The sequence below is a fragment of the Camelus bactrianus genome, chromosome 9, assembly GCF_048773025.1.
Source record: "Camelus bactrianus isolate YW-2024 breed Bactrian camel chromosome 9, ASM4877302v1, whole genome shotgun sequence".
NCBI lineage: Eukaryota > Metazoa > Chordata > Mammalia > Artiodactyla > Camelidae > Camelus > Camelus bactrianus.
In genome coordinates, this window is record NC_133547.1 from 43,522,635 (window position 1) to 43,542,590 (window position 19,956).

General features: G+C 34.9%; 1 protein-coding gene across 1 annotated transcript in view; it reads right to left on the bottom strand.

Moving 5' to 3' along the window:
* Positions 1–19,956, bottom strand: part of RSBN1 (round spermatid basic protein 1) — a 40,519-nt gene that overhangs the window by 4,735 nt on the left and 15,828 nt on the right. The window contains exons 3-6 of the mRNA XM_010968471.3: positions 8,844–8,981; positions 8,101–8,243; positions 1,963–2,130; positions 545–653 (exon numbers count right to left, since the gene is read on the bottom strand). Coding sequence (XP_010966773.3) covers positions 545–653; positions 1,963–2,130; positions 8,101–8,243; positions 8,844–8,981 — 558 coding nt within the window. The remainder of the gene's footprint in view (positions 1–544; positions 654–1,962; positions 2,131–8,100; positions 8,244–8,843; positions 8,982–19,956) is intronic.

Here is a 19,956-nt window from a genome sequence, read left to right on the forward strand (position 1 = left end):
AATTAAAGTTAAGCAATACTAAATGATATACAACTTTCTAAAATTTCCTGTAATTCTTGAGACACATTTTCCCTCATATTTCACTGTTTTTTTAGTAAAAAGTACAGGCTGAAGTTAGGAAGGCCTAGGGAATCATTTAGATAAGTATTTCAAAGTGCAGCTAATCAATATTCTCTGACATACATAAGGGCAACATTCATCTGCTCCCTCAGTGTCTTACAACCATTTGCAGGTGAGGACACGCGGTGCAATGGGGTTAACAGCTGAGATTGCTCATGGCCAGAACTGAGCTCCCTGGGCCCTGGGACCATCCCAGGCCCACATGGCATCCCAAATATTGAAGAGATCCTAAGCATTCTGCTTGGGAAGCTCTGTTTTAATGATTTTCAACACCCTCCACACACAGCCTTTAATAGTAATAAAATTAAATTCACTATCCCATGTATACAACTATAAAATAAAATGGGTAAAAATACTTATTTCCAAAATCTCACTCAAAGAGTAATAAATAAGTAATAAGTAATAAATAAGCTAAAGTCATTACCTGGGAAACCGGAGGTTCATGAAGGTCTAACTGAAGTCTCTGTACAACGTCAGTAAAATCCTCAGCATGAAAACAAATCACATCTTTGGTTATACGAGGTTGGTCACTCCTAAAATTAGCAAAATTAAGCTTTAGAAACAAGCATCTCATAACTGAAAGTGATCACAATGAAATGATAACAAAGAAAATGACAGTTCCTGTACACTAGCACAGAAATAGATGCATAGATTCTAAGGACAAAGTATATCTTTGTTTCTTTAATCAACTTAAAAAAAAAAAGCTGATTTTTTTTTTAATTTAAAGAAATTTTATTGAAGTTTTGTCAGTTTACAATGCTGTGTCAATCAATAAAGCCACTTATAAAAAAATGAAAATTAGCTGTTGTAAAACTAAAACATCAATGACTAAAAACAAATAGTTTTGTTGTAAACTAGTTACATTGGCATCCTCTAACCACTCTGCCCACATCTCCTTGCCACCCTATAATGTCAACATCAGGGCAGAATGAAATGGAGACCTCAAACACATCTCAGCCATGCAAATGTTATACCTTTCAGTTTTCAAAATAGCAGAAAAAAGCTAAATGATCTTTAACTTGAAATACTTATTGTCAACCTGTGACTGAACTATATACTTCTAAGAAGAAGGTCAGATGAAACTCAACCATAATATTGAAGGCCCTGAAGGCATAAATATGAAAAACAAAGTAAAACAGCTTTTAAAAAAGCTAAATTCTATGTTGAGCCTTGTTAAAACTGGGCCCCAACCAAATGTAAAAGGGTGCAACCTCTATGAAAAACAACAGTTAAGAACAGAATTACCATATGGTCTAGCAATTCCACTTCTGGGTATATACCCAAAACAATGCAAGCAGGGACATGAAGAGCTATTTGTTCGTAACAGCCAAAAGGTGGAAGCAACCCAAGTGTCCACTGACAGATAAATGGATAAACAAAATGTGGCATATACATATAATGGATACTATTCGGCCTTAAAAACGAAGGAAATGATACATGGTACAATATAATGAACCTTAAAGATATCATGCTAACTGAAATAAGTCAATTATAAAAAGATAATGACTGACTCCACTTATGAGGTATTTAAAGTAGTCAAATTCATAGAAACAAAGTAGAATGATGGTTACCAGGAACTGGGGGGGAGAGGGGAAAAGAGAGTTATTGTTTAATGGGTGCAGAGTTACAGTTTTATAAGATGAAAAAGATCTAGAGATCTGTTTCACAACAATGTGAATATACTTAACACTACTGAACTGCACAGGTAAAAACAGTTAAGATTTTAATTTTATGTTATGTGTATTTTACCATACTTTAAAAAAATTGTCCCCAACCTTTCAAACTGAGTCCATATCTTAAGACAATATAAACCAATCATGCAGTTGAGTTCTATTAACTTACCATTCACCAAACTGTACAGCTTTCAAAACCCCAACAGCAGCCGTACTCTGCCAGTCAAACCCCTGACCTACATGATCAGCATGAGCTCTTGTCCTATCTTCAAAGAGGACTTCACGGGGTTCACTGGTCCGAGGTAGGTACTGGAGATTTTTAATTTCATTCATTGATCTGTAGTTGATTTGGTTGTGAAGTAAAGGAAGGGGACAAAGCATTAACAGCAATAAGGCAAAGAAGTCTGCTAAAATACCAAATTTTAAATACAATGAGGGCTGAGAGGGGTTCAATCATTTTGATCATTAGCATTTAACACACTAGAGTGTAAATGCTGAATGTGATTACCTTCTCTCAGTACGCCATGGTAACACAGAAGCTCTGTCTTTGATTTGGCTCAAATGTAGTGTGTGAATATATAAAATTTAGTTGTCTATGAAGCAACAGAAAATACAATTCAAAGTTCAAGGCTGTATGTTTCTTTGCCCTGAGTCATTTTTAACTCTCAAAATATTCTACTAGACTTGATTCAAGGCGGCAAACTGAGCATCTACGTGATCTCCTTCCACATTAAAATGAAAGTAAAAGGCTTCAAACTAATGTGGCAGGGGTAGGGAAGAGTAGTGGAGGAGTGGATGAGTGTACAGATGAAACAGAATTGGCTGTGAATTGACAACTGTTGATATTGAATACATGGGAGTTTATTATATTTACCTTCTGCTTTTTTTATGTGTGCAAAACCTCCTAAATGTAATAATCTAAAGGTGACAGTAAAGGAATTAATATGAAGCAACAAAGGAAATGAATCAGTGAATGAACAAAATCAACACATTTCTGGAAGATGAAAAATGACTAAGTGTCTTGAACTAATGAAACTGAGCAGAGAAAGCCACAGGCCTAGACTATATAAGAAGGGAATGGCAGCTAAAAAGGCAGCAGGCCTGCCCAACAAACCTTGGAGAAACCTAAGAGTCAAGAGAAAAAGGCTAGTATAACGATGCTAATGGATAGAAATGAAGTTAAGCTGAGAAAGAGCCAAATAAAGTGAAATTCTGCAGATAAACCTGTCACCTGCCACCTCGTGGTAGAAATCTGGACAGTCAGGCATTTAGCCTCATGGGTGACCCACCAGCAGCTATCCTTCATCTTAATTTCCCTGATAAAACTCTGATTTTTATTAAGTATCTGCTCCTCCCCTATAAGGAACCTCATTCACAAGCTCCAGAGGTAGATCCTGACAAGTTCTGGCAAATTATGCTAAGCTTATTTGCCAGTGACTGATTTAGGAACGGGCATGAATCTGGCTAGCAGTATGAGAGGCAATCTGGAATATGAATGTGGAATATACAGGAAGACTTCTGGGAAGTTTCCTAGCTCCTAAGAAAGAAGTAAAAGGAGAGAGTCTCTTCTATCAGATGTAACCAGATCCAGATGTGGTACCTAGAACAGCTACAGCCAACCAGCAACCATAAAGGAAGCCACTGTAAATACAAAGCCTAGGCAGAGAATCACAGAGCAGAGAGGAAAAAACCTGGTTCCTTTATGACAGTACTGAGCCATTGACTATATGGTGCCTAGAGTCTGCCTCTCTGAACTTCTTGATATACAGAGGATAACATTTTATTTTATGAACCAGTCTGAATCAGTTTTATTGCTTGTAATCAAAAGTATCCTGACAACCAAGCCACCATACCAAGCAGCCAAAAAAACCCTGCATGTTCTTCTCTAAACATACTGAACTTAACCATACGATTAGAACTAACATAATCCTCTGGTATTTGGAACATCCTTTAATGTCCAGTTCTATGCCTGTTAACTCTAAAGTGAAACCCACCTATTGACAAGCCTCACTGAAATACAACTAGAACTCCCAGTAAGCCAAATGCTTTATTCCTTAACTTGAATGGGTCAACCAATCACCAGATATATGAAGATAGCCGATGGCAGCCTGACAAAGACCAAAATAAACAATGCTGAAATTAAAGGATTTTGTCAGAAGCCAAGAGTCAAGTAAATGTCCCAAAATTGAAAGCAAAAAGATAGTAAGAAACATAATAAGAAAACTGAAAGCAAAAGGATAAGAAATAAGAAATGAGGATAATCAAACTGGGTTCATTATTTAACCAACAGTAGTTTCAGGAAGAAATAATAGAGAAAATAAATAAATTACTGAAGAAACTAAGCAATAAAAATTCTGAGAAATGAAAGGGGACACGAATCTTTAAGTTTAAGGGACCCACCAAAAAACAAAAAGGATTTAAAAATGAAAATAGAATGAAAGACCCAAATAAAGACCCAAAAATATCACTGTGAAATTAAGCTTTCAGAGAAGAAAAGAAAGCAGGTTACTTACAAAAGAACAAAAATTACATTGGCATTAAAACGTCTCTTAAACAATAGATACCAGAAGACACAAAGGCAGTGCTAAAAATTCTAAGGGGAAATACATCCTCTGAACTCCAGCTAAACTATCACATTTAATGACAGAAAAAAATTTCCAGACATATGACTCAATACCTACCTTTTCTTACAATATAACTTGCGCATGTTCTCAGACAAGAAAAAGAAACAAACCGAGGAAGACAACCATAGGTTAAAGCAGAAAACTACTAAACGGGAAGTCCTAGGTAGGGAACTGTGAAATAAGCTTTTCACACTGAGGTAAGAAAAGAGAGTTCCAGAAGATTTCCAGGTACAAAGTGACATGTTAGAGCAGACAGTATGATTAAAATTCTGGATTCATTAAGATAAAAGCAAAGAATGCAATGTAACTACCAACACTCTACCCCCAAAAAAGGCTATATAAAAAGGCAATACCCAAAGGCACAGTAATAGAGGAAAAGGTCAGTGTGATTCTAGAAAAAAGTAATGTATCTTAAGCAATAAAGAGAGTAAAAATCAGCACAATCCAAATATGAAACAAACTAAAATGCGGCACAATTTTCAGTATCTAGGTGAAATAAAGAAAAGAAAGATCTTTTTGTGTATTATTCCTCTGAGTGATAACAAACCACTGGAACCCTAGAATGCAAATTTTAGCCTATTAGTTTGGTCTGCAGTAAACTTACCTACTCATAATATTTAAAATGCCATTTACTGGTTTTCAAATTTTAGAACATACCTATTGACAAAGCATATAATAGAGCCTAATTATGTTTTTAAAGGAGACTCTGAATTAACCTCAACAATGTAAAAGCACAGTTAACAAAAGTAGAAAGGGGATGAAGAGCATAAAGTAAGGGTCATTTAACTATCTGGAGAACCCATGAAGGGAAGGAATCCCTATCTATTATACCAAAAAACTCACAAATTTCTTGTCAAAGCCTTAAAACAAAACAAACAAAACAAAACAAAACAGGCATTAAAAACAGAAATTTTTTTTGCCTTTGGTAAAAAGGTGTTTGCCTCTGGAGGCAAAGGTGGCCAGGTTTTTCATTATAAACCCTACTATACTGTTCACTGTTTTAAAACCCTGTACATATATTTCTCTAGAATTCATAAATTTAAAGATCATCTTCACTAGCAGTGCCCTTGATAACTAGACAGCTTCTCACATTGATTTCACCACTTTAAGCAACAGGGTATTCTCATTAACACAGAGAGATGACATTAGTATTTAAGTTCTGTTTTATTCACTCTAATTCAAAGTGCTTTTGAATGCCTCTCCTAAGAATATTTTATCCAATAGAAATAAGATTTAATAGCACCTCAGGTTAGTGGAGAAATAAATAAATGATGTTGGTACAGCTACCTAACTACTTGAAAAGAATGTTAAACTAACTCTCTCCCTTCATACTGAAAGGAATACTAGCTAGATAAAATATATAAATACTGAATTCACCGATGTACTAGAAGAAAATGTAGGTAAGTATTTTATAATACTAAATGAGAGAAGGCCTTTCAAAGCCTGCCACTGAGAGAAACCTCAGAGGAAAAGATCAATCTGACAACATATAAATAAAAATTTCCGTGAGTTAAAAAAAAAAAGAAACTGAAAAAAACGGAGTAAAGAAAAACCTTTAAGCTAAAGTTTATGCTAAAAGAAAAATGAGAAAAACTTGCAACGTAAGAAAAAAATAATAGTTATAATTAATACACAGGGATTTTTACACATTAAAAACACCCCAATAGAAATATGAGTAGAAAAAATTAAAAAGGAATCACAAAAGAAATACAAACCCCTAAAAGAAAAGCAAATTAAAATAACACATTTTTGTTCAATCAATCAACAAAGTTAAAATGAATGTTGGTGAAGGGTAGGGGGAAAAGGTACTGTCTCACTATATGGGTGAGAGTATAAATTGGTACATTCCTGGAAGTCAATTAGGAATGTGTATATACTTTGAGCCTTTAGTAATTTCTACCAAGAAAATAAACATGCACATGCACCTCCCTCCCTATCAACCAGTCAGCCAGCCAGCCCTCTAAGTCAGTCAGCCATAATCAATATGTTGTACATGTTTAACAACTGGCTTTAGAGGGTAGAAGGCTGATTTGTAGCTCATATGCTGCTTTCTGTGGTATAAATACTCTCAACATGGCCAATTTCAAGCTACTAATGTGACCTCACTCAATGTGGAATTGCGAGGCTAATAATCGCCCTATGAGCTGGTACAAACAGGCTCTAGCATATCACTGTCATGTTTGTCAAAACACCATTTATATTGAAAAACTGGAAACAATTTACATGAATAAAGAATTGGTTAAATAAATCTTGATACAACCATACAGTCAAAACTACATAGTCATTTAGAAATGATGATATGGCTGCATTTTAATGTAACACATAAATCTAAGGGGGAAAAAAACAAGTTTTAAAGTAAACATCACGTAAAGAATGAGTTCATTTAAGTACAAAGAAAATTTATGAGCATACATGGACCAAAATTTGAAAGGTTAATATGCCTAAATGGGTGGGATTATAGGTATTTTTTGCCTTTTTACTTTTTTCTATTATCTGATTTTTTTTTTAAGTTTATAATAATCAGGAAACAAACAATGGTCATTTCCTTTTGGGAGACTATAGAGTAAAGGTATACAATACTTAAGAATTAAGACTATCAAGATTCATAATCATGATGTACAATTAATGCTATAGCCTAGCAATGTGCAGAAGTTTTGGTTTACTGCCATGTTTTACCATGCCACCACCTTGCATTCATAAATAGTTCTTACAAAGTATTTTCATGATTATCTTAAGTAGCTAGGATTATTTCATACTTAGTTCTAGTATCACTCTCCTATGAGCTTTAAGGTAAGGTCTAGACCAGTCCATTAAAATTCACTTAGGGGTTTTTATTATAGTCTAAGCAAATATAAATCATTTCCAGTCTCATTAAATGAGATTTTTTGGAGTACTAGAGTAAGTTAATCTACATTTGTTTTAAGCAAAATAAATTTTGTCTGAAACAAAAAACCTGTTAGCCCAATATGAATTACTACAGGAGAATACTGATTTCATTCAGTAAACACTGATCACTTGCTATGTGCCATGAAGACAGAGAAGAATAAGACTGTCCTCAAAAAAAGGCAAAATTTAGTAAAAACCAAAAAACTGTAAACAGATCATTAATGAACAGAATGATGTGTAAGCACAGAGAAGGGAACGACTAACTGTCTAAGGAAACAAAGAAAAGCTTCACAAAAGAAATGATGTTCAAATGTTTTGAAATTTGTTAAAACAGTTTGCCAGGTAGAGAGGAAGATAGGGGAGAGGATGCCATTCCAAGTAAAAAGAACAGCACAAAAGCACAGAGTTGTGAAAGACCATGGTTTAGAAACAGAATTCAGTGTGGCTGGAGTGGACTAGAAGCAGACAAATCTAGAAGAGATACTGTTGGGGCCAGATTATGAAAGATCCTTGTAAACCATACAAAGGAGTTTGAGCATTTATCTTGCAGGCAGTTAGGACCCAGGTTTTAAGAAAAGAAGTAAAAATTAAATTTGTTTTTTGGTAGGATTCCTTACTCTGATAACTGTGTAATGAGTGAACTGGACTAAGGAACTGACAACTAGAAGATTTACTTAACATAGCTCTTCAAATAATTTAGACAAATGGTTTTCAAACTGCTCAGATCTCAATCATTTCTATAAGCAATCGACTAAAATAAAGTGCTTTTTGATTATTTGAGAAAAGTAAATGTTTACCGTCGTCTTTTGAAGGGTGACTTTGGCATATCTGCTGTAGGGATCATCTGCTCTCCTGGCCTTACCCACATGATAGGCCCATCATCACTCTGGGACCTACACTGGAGTCGAAGGCTGGAAAGTGTACCCCAGGGCAAAGTCATCTGGAAGTCAGATGAATAAGTTACATTAAAAAAAATTTTTTTTGCTAAGATTTTTTTTAATTCTGTTTAAATACCAGTTTAAGAAAAGTTGAAGAGCATGATGAATATATAAAAACAGAAAATGTTATACAAAGAAATCAAATGCATAATGAGACTTAAAGTGATTTTGTTCCATTTAGTAAACAGACATACTAACCATCAAAAAAAAATTTTTTTTAACTATTTACAAATTAACCCTTCACACCTAAAAGAAAGCTTGAGAGGGGGAAGTGGGTACAGCTCAGTGGTAGAGTGCATGCACAAGGTCCTGGGTCCAATCCACAGTACCCCGATAAAAACAAAAAAAGCCCAAAAAAACAAAGCAAGCTCTAAGAAGTTTATATGTGTACATAAAGAAAAAAAATGCTTCATTAGACAGTAATTTATATGTTAAAAAGAATAATTGAAGTTAAGTATTTTATATCAATAATTTTCTAAACATTTCTATTCAAAACAGTGGAGAAAATTTAATTTTAATAGACAAGATTAGCTTAAAACTTTTTAATGGAAAGTGTCCATTTAAGTAATGATCAGAACTTTAATAATTTGAAAAACACTCACTTTCAGAAATGGTGATTCTTCTAACATATCAAGGAACTCTGGAAAATAATCACCAACTTCTTCATCTACTGCTCCAACAAGACTTATCTGCCGCATAGGACCTGCTCGGTAGGTGCCACAGCAGTATGTCCTGTTGACCTGAGATAAAACGAAAGAGGGGGGAGAAAGGACTGAAGTACACTGTAATATAAGAATTAGGATAAGGTATCATTTCCAATGTTGCTATTTCTTCTACATACTAAGAACTCCAAGGTCAGTACCTTGGATAAAGTCAATAGTTACAGAAAGGCACCCTAGCACACTGACAAATACATTGATATATGTGCCACAAACAGAAATTTCAAGTCCAAGTTGGTCTATGGTCCCAGCATCTCAAAGAAATACTGGAAACATTAAGATATAATTAAACTTCTCAGAGAATGATGATTTTGGAACTTTGTAAACACTTTAAAGTGATCTTTATTAAGGAAAAAAAACAGTAAGCAAATTAAAACTGGCAGGGCAGGAAAGAAAAAAAGTATTATTGTCAAATTAATCTTCCATACTCACTTTGCACTCCCTAGCTTGAAAGACTTCACATCAGGCCATATACCCGGATGACTGTTAGCAAACCCAATCTCCCATTACCTCCGTGTAAGATCCTCCACCCTAGGCAGCCTAATCGTTTTCTCTAAGCAACTTATGCCGAACTTATTTCTGTCAGCACTGATTTTTCTCTTGCATCTGCCCTTCTTAGAATGTCCTCTTTTCTGACAACCTAAATCTTATCTTTCAAAGATCAGTTCAAGACTTTTCTTCTGGAAGCCACCCTGATCACCCTTCATAATCTTTCCTTTTTCTGAAGTCTAATGTCACCTACAAGCACAGAGACATTTTCTCTGTATCAACTCTCTAGTAAACTTAGCATATTCTATACAAATTTGTAGCCCAGAGAATCCTAACATTCAAACAAAATCTACCAAATGATTCAATGCAAGCTTCTTATTATTCTTCTGGTCATCATCTCACGTATGTTCTTAATATTCCTATCCCCAATTCAGAATGGCTGTTTCTCAAATGTAGAGACAGATCCTGTGTATACAGATGTCTAGACTAAAAACATTGGATTCTAACCAGGATTTCCACCTCAGATCAGTAACCTAGCAAATTCTACTTTAGCTAAGATGTAGACGAAACTGAAAAAGCCTAACACGTAATTATGCTTTTGTAAGGTGGGTCTCTATTAAACATTCAAAAAAATTGTTTTTAAGAATCAATTGTTACTATTTTGCCTCAACAGAAAGTATAAATGAACATCTAGTACACAGTTCTTTACTATTAAGTTCTTCAGCAGGATTTTCAGAATCATCCCACTATTTTTTTCCACAGACAATTTAACATCATCCCACACATACACATAAACCCATAAAAGGTCTCAGATCTTGTTATAAACAGCAGTGATTTCCTAATTCCTTACAAATCTTTCCCCCAAAATCTCCTTAGGTGATCCTTAAACAACAACTGCCCAGGCCAGAATACTTTGCATATATTTGTATGAATTACCTTCCATTTCTTTGTGTGATCACCATGTGTAAAAAGCCAGTGTAGAAAGTCTGGGAAAGAGGATGATTATGGGATATAGAGATAAAGAAGGGGAAGCAAGGGAACTTTTCTAAGCAGTATTCTAGCTTTTCTAAGCCTAGTACCCAAAATGACTACAGCAGCTTTAACTTCAGCACCAGTTCTAGGAACACTACGCTTTCTGGGCTAGTAAGAGGTATCAGTCTCCTCCGAATACCACCTGCCACTATTCCCAATTATCAGAAATGCCTTCCAAGAAAGGCTTTCAAGCTATGTGATAAATTTCTTAAAGACCTGTCACAATTTAAATCTCACTTAACAGACCAATCTTGAAGAAGTACACTGCCATGTGGTAGTTTTCGTTAACTTACTTGGCCTGCTAGTTTTGAGATTATACAACTCTTAATGGATTATTAATTTGAAGGGATTCACATTACTTTAAATTTTGCACACAAAGTTAGACTGAATTAACATTGTTATATCACAGTATTTCAAGTTTACCTAATTTAAATACCACTAAATTCAATAGCATTGCACTGAAAGACAACAAAAAAAAATGCAAATACCTAGGATAATTAATATATGACATGAATAAATATAAAGCATCCTTTCCTATTTGGAAAGAGAAAGAAAATGAAGAGGAGAAATTGTTGAATATGTTTGCTGAGCCTAGAAATAATCAGCCATTAAACTCTGCCCCTCCCAAAAACGTAGTAGTAATAAAGCTAATTAACAGTATGTATCACTTGTATTGAATAATTTAATAAATGCTAACGTTTCCAATGTATTTAAATAATTAACAGCACAAATTCAAAGATGGAAAAGCACTTACGGCCAGAAATTCAACGTGTACCAATTGTGATACTAATGCCAAACAAGCAAAATAATTATTCTACTCTTCTTTTTAGTAACAGAACTTCCTGGGCATATAGCCAATAAGCTAGACTCCTTGGCAGCTAAGTATGATCTGTGACTAAGTTATGGACAGTGAAATGTTAGCATAAGTTACATATGCAATTTCTAGAGCATGCCTTTGTAAGTAAGTGGCTGGCTCTCCACATCCTCTTTCTCCCTTGGGCCAAGTTCAAGCATGCACATGACACCACCACCAAAGGAAATGGCAAAACTTAAAGACAGAAGGAAAGCAGAATCCTGGATGACATCACGAACAGAGCTGCTTACTTCTAGACTTGTTACTCAGAGAGAAACTTATTTTGTTCTAGCCACTGTATGTGAGAGCTCTCTGTTATTGGTGGTTTAGCCTGTATCTTGCACACTTTATACTAAGGGAGGCAATACTCTGTATTGCACAGATTACAACACCTGGATTATTATCTCCTGCTCTGGGCTAAAAAAAAGTCTATTACAAGAGCACAGCCAAAAGAGAACAATTAAGATGATTAGTGACTTGGAAACCATACAAATTTTAGGAAGAGTGATGAAATTAAATATATTTCGAAAGTATTTGACTTGAAAAGATTAAAGTAGACACATAATAATCTTCAAATACTTGGAAGCTTATCACAAAAGAGCAGACTCACATAACTTTAAATAAAGAACAGGATGTACAGGAAAGCCGCTATCATCCACTCAATTAATGTTTACTGTGTATTATATGCCAGACATTGTCCTAAATACAGATACAGCAAACCAGACCCATTCTTGGCCCCTGGAAACTTACAATCTAGTAGAGAGAGGCAGACACTACACAAGCATTTAATTATAAACTGTAACAAATCTTCTGAATGGCATTTGTAGGATACTATGAAAGAGAACATGGGATCCTGATATAGGGGATAAACTATTCCTCAAAGTAACGGTGAATTAAAATCTACAAAACAAGTTTAAAGAAAAAAAAATCCTTTAAGCATCACACTTTCCAGGGTCTAAAAGAAAGCTACTGATGCTGAACAGAAAACAAAAGAGAAAAATAAACATGAGACTGGAGAAATGAGCTGTGGCTGGGTTAGGGAAAGTCTCAAAGACTACATTAAGAATTTGGGAAATCACTAAGGATCTAAAGTAGTAAGAGGAAAGGAAAGTTACCCGATTTGCCTTTATTTTTTTAGTGGGGAGTGGGGCTTGGGGTTTGGTTTTGTTTTCTCAAAGGGACTCTGAAAGACAAGAGACCAGGTAGGTTACAAACAACAGACTAAGCCATTAGCAGTGGAGCTGATTTTAAAAAGTTTTTTTTTTTAATCTGAAAAATATCCTTGAGATAAAATTGCCTGGACTTAGAGAAAGATCAGTTATGACAGAGGAGAGAAACGAGTATCAAGGATGTCTCCCATGTTCTGCCCTTTGTAACCTCATGAAGAAACTACTCTTTCTGTTGGAGGAGAGGACCAGGTTTGGGTGGGGAGGTGGTATCTTCACTCTGGGACATGATGAGACTGAAGTGTGCACTAGGCTAAATAATGGCTCCCGAAGATATCCAGGTCTTAATCTCTAGAACCTGTGACTGTTATATGCTACAGCAAAAGAAGGGATTTTGAGCTGGGGAGAGAGCCTGAATTACCCAGGTGGGCCCTAAGTGTAATCACAAGTGTCCTTATAAGAAGGAAGCAGAGGGAGACTTGGCCACAGAGAGAAGGTGATGTGATGACAGAAGCAGTGATTGGACTGATGCACTCTGAAGATGGAAGAAGGGGTCAAAGGCCAGGAGATAGTGATGGGCACTAGAAGATTAAAAAGAAAAAGGCAAAAAAAAAACCCAAAAACCCCACAAAACAACAACAAAAAACAAGCAAACCCAAAAACATATATAAAAAAATTTCAAAAAAGCCACATTCTCCTTCAGAGCCTTCAGAACTGTAAGAGACTAAATTTGTACTGTCTTAAAGCACTATGTTTGTGGTAATTAGCTAGAGCAGCGATAGGAACTAATACAAAGTACCTTCGAAACACCCAAGTGCCTGTGTCAAAAAGGTATATGAGTTTGAAATCAGAAGAAATGGTGACTTGAGGATATAAATCCGAGTCATTGGCAGTTATTGGAACTTTAGTCTTAAAAGAGACTTGATTAGAGAAAATAAAGAGAGTTCAAAGACTAGGGGTCTTGGAAAGCTCCAAATTAAAAGAATACAAAAGGGAAAGAAAAGCTAACAAAAAACAATGTAAAAGAGTTGTCAAGAGGTCAGAGAGGTTAAAAAGAAAACCAAGAGAGCACAGTATCATGAAAGTCAAAGTAAGAAAATATTTCAAGAATATGGTCAAAATGTTGCTGAAACGTCTAATAAAATGAAGATGAAAAACGCCCACTGGTGACCTTAGCAAGAGCTATTTGAGAGAAATTATGAAGGCAGAAACCAAACTGGTATGGAGATATAAGGAAATGGAGACAGCAAGTAGACACAATTTTTTTTAATGGAAGTACTGGGGATTGAACACAGGGCCTCCTGCATGCCAAGTACATACACACTCTACAAATGAGCTATACCCCACCCCTAGACAATTCTTTCAAGAAGTTTGTTTATAAAAGTATGAGTTGCCCCATAATCTTATTAATAGAATGTTATAAAATTTTTGGATTTTTACTAGTTGATAAAACTGGCATCTTCTTGGTTTTAATTTCATTTTCTTAGGAATAAATTTATATATCTTTTCAGATAAGATTAAAGGACCATTTGTATTTCTTTTTCTGTGAACTATTTACAATCCTTGCTTATTTTTATACTTTGTTCCTAGTATTTCTCGTTATCTATTTCTAGAGCTCTTTATAGTTTAGGATGGTTAATCCTGTCAGTGACAGAAATTTGTCTTTTGACTTTATTTACAGGGATTTTTGTTCTGTTTTAGTCACAGTTAGAAAGACCTTTGCCACTCCAAAGTTATAAAAGAATTCTTCCATGTTTTCTTATATTTATGTCCATCTTCTACATTTAAATCTTTGATTCCATTTGGAATTGATCATGGTATATACAGTGATATGGATACTAAGGTAAATTCTAGATACCCTGATGTCCCAACACTACATTCTCTCTGCCACCAAAGATTTGAGATGCTATCATTTTTACTTATCAAATGCCTATATATATTTGGGTCTATTTCTGGACTTAATTTTTTCACTGAACAATGTTCATAAACTAGTATACACCTACTTAATAATTAAATCTTTAGAGTGTATTGGTATCTTACAGGGCACTCCTCCATCACTCCTTTTCTTTTTCAAAGTTTTCCTGGCTGTTCTTGTCTGTTTATTTTTTCATATAAACTTCTAAATCAGGCAACTGTCCCAGAAAAAAAAAACAACCATTGGTATTTTTATTTGGATTATGTTCAATTTATAATTTAGGGAAAATCATCATTTTGATGTTCGTTCTTCTTAATCCAAGAACGTAGAACATCTTTCCGTTTAAGTCTTCTTTTCTGTGAGGTTTTAAAGCTAATGTGAAGTCTGGTAAAGGTGAAAAGGTGAAGACTGCTAGTTAAACAAGGCCAACTGAACACATGATTTATTTATATTCCTTACCAAAACTACACTCAAGTGAGAGTAAAATAGAAAGGCTGTAAGTCCCAGAAGCTCAAAGAGAACAGAAGTAAAAATGATAGATACAAGCTATTGAAACATTTTTAGAAGGTAAAAAATGTATAGGGGAATTAGCAGACTGAGCACTTTGAATACTGAGTACCTATACAGAAGATACCTAAAAAACAAGTTCATGCTACAAAATTATGGAAAGGCTAAGTATCACAGAAGGTGGGGAACAAAGCATTAAACTAAAAACAAAGGCGACAGCTTTAAAATCTGTTTACGAGTCAGTCAGACCCTCCACTTACCTTTCATGTTCCCATCCTGTACTTTCTTACCTATGTATTTTTTGGAGAAAATGAACCAAAGAGACTATAGAAACAAAGATACTAGGCACAAGTATGGAAAAGACCTAGTATACTGAAAAAGATAATTAAATAAAATTCCATATATTTAACAGTGAAATCACTTACATAGAATCCTAGCAGACAGGGGTATAAGCTACTCTACTTTGGCAAAAATGTGGGTAGATTCTTAGCTGTAGAAATTAAAAGCCCCAAAGAAAAGGTCTCTAAATGCTGATAACTGGAGTTTTTCTTACAATGATACAGCCAGATTCCCTACTCGGTCATCAAATGATAAGTCCCCCCTACTATGTTCATAGTTTCTAATCAGTTTTGTACTGACTCATATTTAAATATAAACAGATCACCAGACATTTAGGGAAAATATCTAACATAAAAGATTAAAACAAACAAAAAGGAACTTGATTAAAGAGACAACTGAGAATAAAATTTCAAAACAAGTGTAATTAATATCACCAGAGATGAAATGGACAGTGGAGACGGTTGCATAACATTCCGAAAGTACTTAATGCCAATGAATTATACACTTTAAATTAAATAGCGAATTTTATGTTATGTATATTTTGTGACAATTTTTAAAAATCCTAAGCAGGATGAGGGATGGAATCCAGAACACAGGCAGAAGGATTAACTTCTGAAGAGGAGGTGGGATAGCTGCTCTACTATAACAGGAGGGAAATGCAGAAAAGATGTAAACAGATTAAAAAGTCTGAATAGTCATCATGAAGTAAAGGCAAGCAAGTTGACCAAAGAACTAAGCTTCCTACACAATGTTGAGGGCCCACTGGAGGCCTTATGAATCCTTATGTAGAGACAAGCTCCTGAATAATTATCAATCCAACACTGGTTTTCTAAAGCATTTGCACTAGGTAGAAGTTAGACAAGATTATCTCCAAGAGCCCTTAGTCTATGATTCTATAAAATTCTAAGAGGATTGTATCTACTGGTCAAATGAACGGAATCTGACTGTTGGTAGATGGCACATAGTCTAAAACAGTATTTCTTAAACTTGCCTTATCATAGGAATTGAATCACTTCGGGTATTTATCTCAGGCCTCAATCCAGACCTAGTGAATCAGAATTTCCAGGAGCGGAACCTGAGATTCTAAATATGTGTTTGGAACTAGCAACTCAGATATTCTTAGGACCTGGCATGTTTGAGAAACTCTGCCCTGGAAATGGCACTCAAAACCAAAGAACAAACTGAGTTCTACCACCTCCCAAAGTGTATGCATTGCAGGCACAGTGGAGGAAGAAACAGGTGTAAGGACTGGAGGGAGGTAACCAGAGACCAAAGAACAGAAAAAAGTAAGGCTTCGTGGAAGCAGAAGACAAAACAACCAGAGGGAAGGCCTGTTTGGTTGTTTTGTGCCGTTTTCCCCAAACAGGGGAAAAAAACACCAAACAGGGGAAACAGCCTTTAGCAAAATTAGAAGGCAAAGTGGGGAGGGAACAAAGATTGTGGAATAGTTCGTACATAGGGGGATAATGCCAATAAGAAAACAGTTGTTAGCTTTGTATGCATTAAATTTTTAAATATATTTATAATATCTGTAAAAGTTTAAACAATTATATTTGAATATGCAAATTGCTCTGTGTCAACACATATGTAGTCCTTTAGATTAGAAACTCAACTTCACAAAGTTATCCTATAACAATTGCTGAGTGTGAAATAAGCTCAACTGGGCTCCCAATGCATACACCTTTTAATAAGGAAAGCCATGAGTAAGTTAAAAACTTAGAAGATAGCAGCTTTATTCATAACTGCCCAAACTTAGAAACGAACATGTCCTTTAGTAAGTGAGTGGATAAATAAACTGTGGTACATCCAGATATATTCACACTAAAAAGAAATGATCTATTATGCCATGAAGATGTGATGGAACCTTAAATGCATAACACTAAGTGGAAGAAGCCAATCTGAAAAAATTACATATTATATGATTCCAACTACATGACATTCTTGTAAAGTCAAAACTATGGAGACACTAAAAAGACCAGTGGTTGGCAGGGGTTGGAGGAAGGGGAGAAAGGGAAGAATAGGCAGAGCACAGAGGATTTTTAGAGCAGCATAAATACTCTATGTTGCCATACTGATGGACTCATATCATTACACATTAGTCTAAACCCACAGATTGTACAATACCAAGAGTGAACTGTAATGTAAACTATGAACTTTGGGTGGTTATGATGTGTCAGTGTAAGTTCATCAGTGGTGGGGATGATGGTGATGGAGAGCTATACGCATGTGAGGACAGGGAGGATATGGGAAATCTCTGTACCTTCCTCTCAATTTTGCTGTGAACCAAAAACTGCTCTAGAAAAATCAATTCTTTTTATAAAAGAAAAATTCACAAGAACACCAAGCTAGAAATACAAAATATGGAAAAACCCTGGGGGGAGGAAGGGGAGAGGGGAAAGGGGAGGTTAGTAATTATTCCACATAACTCATGTTTCAGGAAGAAGCCCATTCGAGCTGATTGTTTAAAAAGCAGAAAGGAAAAAGCTAGCCAGCAATCTTCCTAACCCTGTGACCTGAACAGAAAGGCATTCCCACTTTAAAATATACAGTGAAAAAGCAGTGTGAGTCAAAATGAGTTTATTATAAGCTGTACTTAGAATGAGAGAAAAAAAGAACCAACCTACCATTTTTATGCTGTTTTATAAAGTCAGCTACCTAAAATATTTATTTCTCCTTTTAAATAGCACACTAATGTGTAGTTCCTTAAGAGTTTCTAAGTTATTTACAAAGTCACAAAGCACTCTACTAGTTCTACTCTCTTAATTAGTACTACCAATTTACTATAAAATGTTAATTATATTAATCAAAGATGGAGAACACATATAATAACCCCATTTTAAGCCTTGCCACAATACAAATGAAGAAATAACAGTTGCTGATTTTCTCTGAAACAGTAGACATTATCATTTTATAGTGGAAAAAGTAACAGTTGTTAAGATCTACTACCATGTAAAGTTAAAGAGCTATGATTCTCAGTAAGATTTCAGTATCTTATGTAGAGAGATTTTTTTTTAAAACAGAACTTAAAATATGCACACTTGCCAGATAAAGAGAACAAAATCCTATTATGGTAGACATATTTTTTAAATCAATCTGCTCCCTTCCTTACCACGTACCTTTCATTTCCATATATACCCATCAGTTACTTAGATGCTATAATTGGGAAAATAGTCTCAGATGGTGATATTTAAAACAACTCTCCATTTAACTTCACATATATTTTAGTGTTTTTTGTTGATTTTGTTTGAAACACATGTACAGAATCTAAGACTGAGAGCCTTGCTGATTCTTGGGACCAGCAACACCAACATCATCTGAGACCTTGGTAGAAATGCAGACTTACAATCCAGGCCTACAAAATCAAAATTTGCATTTTACATGCACATTGAAATTTGCTCAACCCTCATCAATAGGATTAAATACCATTCAGAGACAGAGGAAAAAACAATTCCTCTTTGAAGATCTTCCACTATGTAACTTCGGGGACGGCCAACCAAAATGTAACCTTCCCCATCTATAAAACAAAGGCTTAGAAATGGCTCCCATTTGCTCTAAAATCTTCTTAGTCTATAAAATAACTAGAAGAACATGTGAAATTTTAATCAGTTTATCAGCTGCCACAGGATTTTTATACAGAGCCATGGATTGCATTGTTACTGCAGAACTATCACACTTCAAAGTTGAAAACCATTCAAAAGGTTTTCAAGTAGCCAATAATTACAAGATCTAACACCTAACTAAAAAGATCATAAATTATACTTATTCCATACTTTAAGAGAGAAATACATGTCTTAGTGAACATTAGTTTTTCTCCATTAACTGACAAAAGATTCCATAAACACTTAATTTTTTGGTCAAAATAGTTATTTAGCCAATGACTATTTAAAACTTAATTAGGCCTAAATAATTCTACAGAATTGTAAAAATACCATACTGTGTCGATACCTATGTAGTCCTTTAGAAACTCAAATTTACTAAGTTATCCTGTATCAACTAAGAGTTAAGTAACCAAACTTGAGGATCAGCTTGGTGCTTCAATTGATATTTATCATGAACTTACCTCTCTGCTGTTAAAAAACATTTTTTAATAGACTATCAAAAGAAAAAAAAAACCTGTATGTGCATCCTAGCTTTGCTACTACACTAATTTAAAAATATAAAAATAACAGAAGCTATCATTTTTCTTGCATAAAACAAAGCTACATTTTACTTTCCTCCAGCTAGAACAGGTGAGTACTAAAGTAGCACTTCTCAAAACTTAGCGTGCTTATGAATCACCTGAGGATCTTATTAAAATACAGATTTTGATTCAGAAGATCTGGGTAGGGGGTCTGAGACTGCATTTCCAGCAAGCTCCCTAGTGATCCAAACTTATTCACAGTACAAATAGCAAGCCTCTTAAAAAAAAAAAAAAGCATAATTTAAAATATTTAGATAGTGATGGTTTGCAAAGCACTGGTCTTGATAATATTTTCAATTAAATTCTTAATTGAGCAACCTAACACTTTTCTGTGATCAAACTTGACCTCACATACGGATGTGATATTTAATCACTCCATCATTCTTTTTTTTTTAATGGAGGTACTAGGGATTCTACCCAGGATCTTGTGCATGCTAAGCATGCGCTCTATCACTGAACTATTACCTTCCCCCCACTCCATCATTCTTAAAACCGAAAAAACCTGTATTATCATC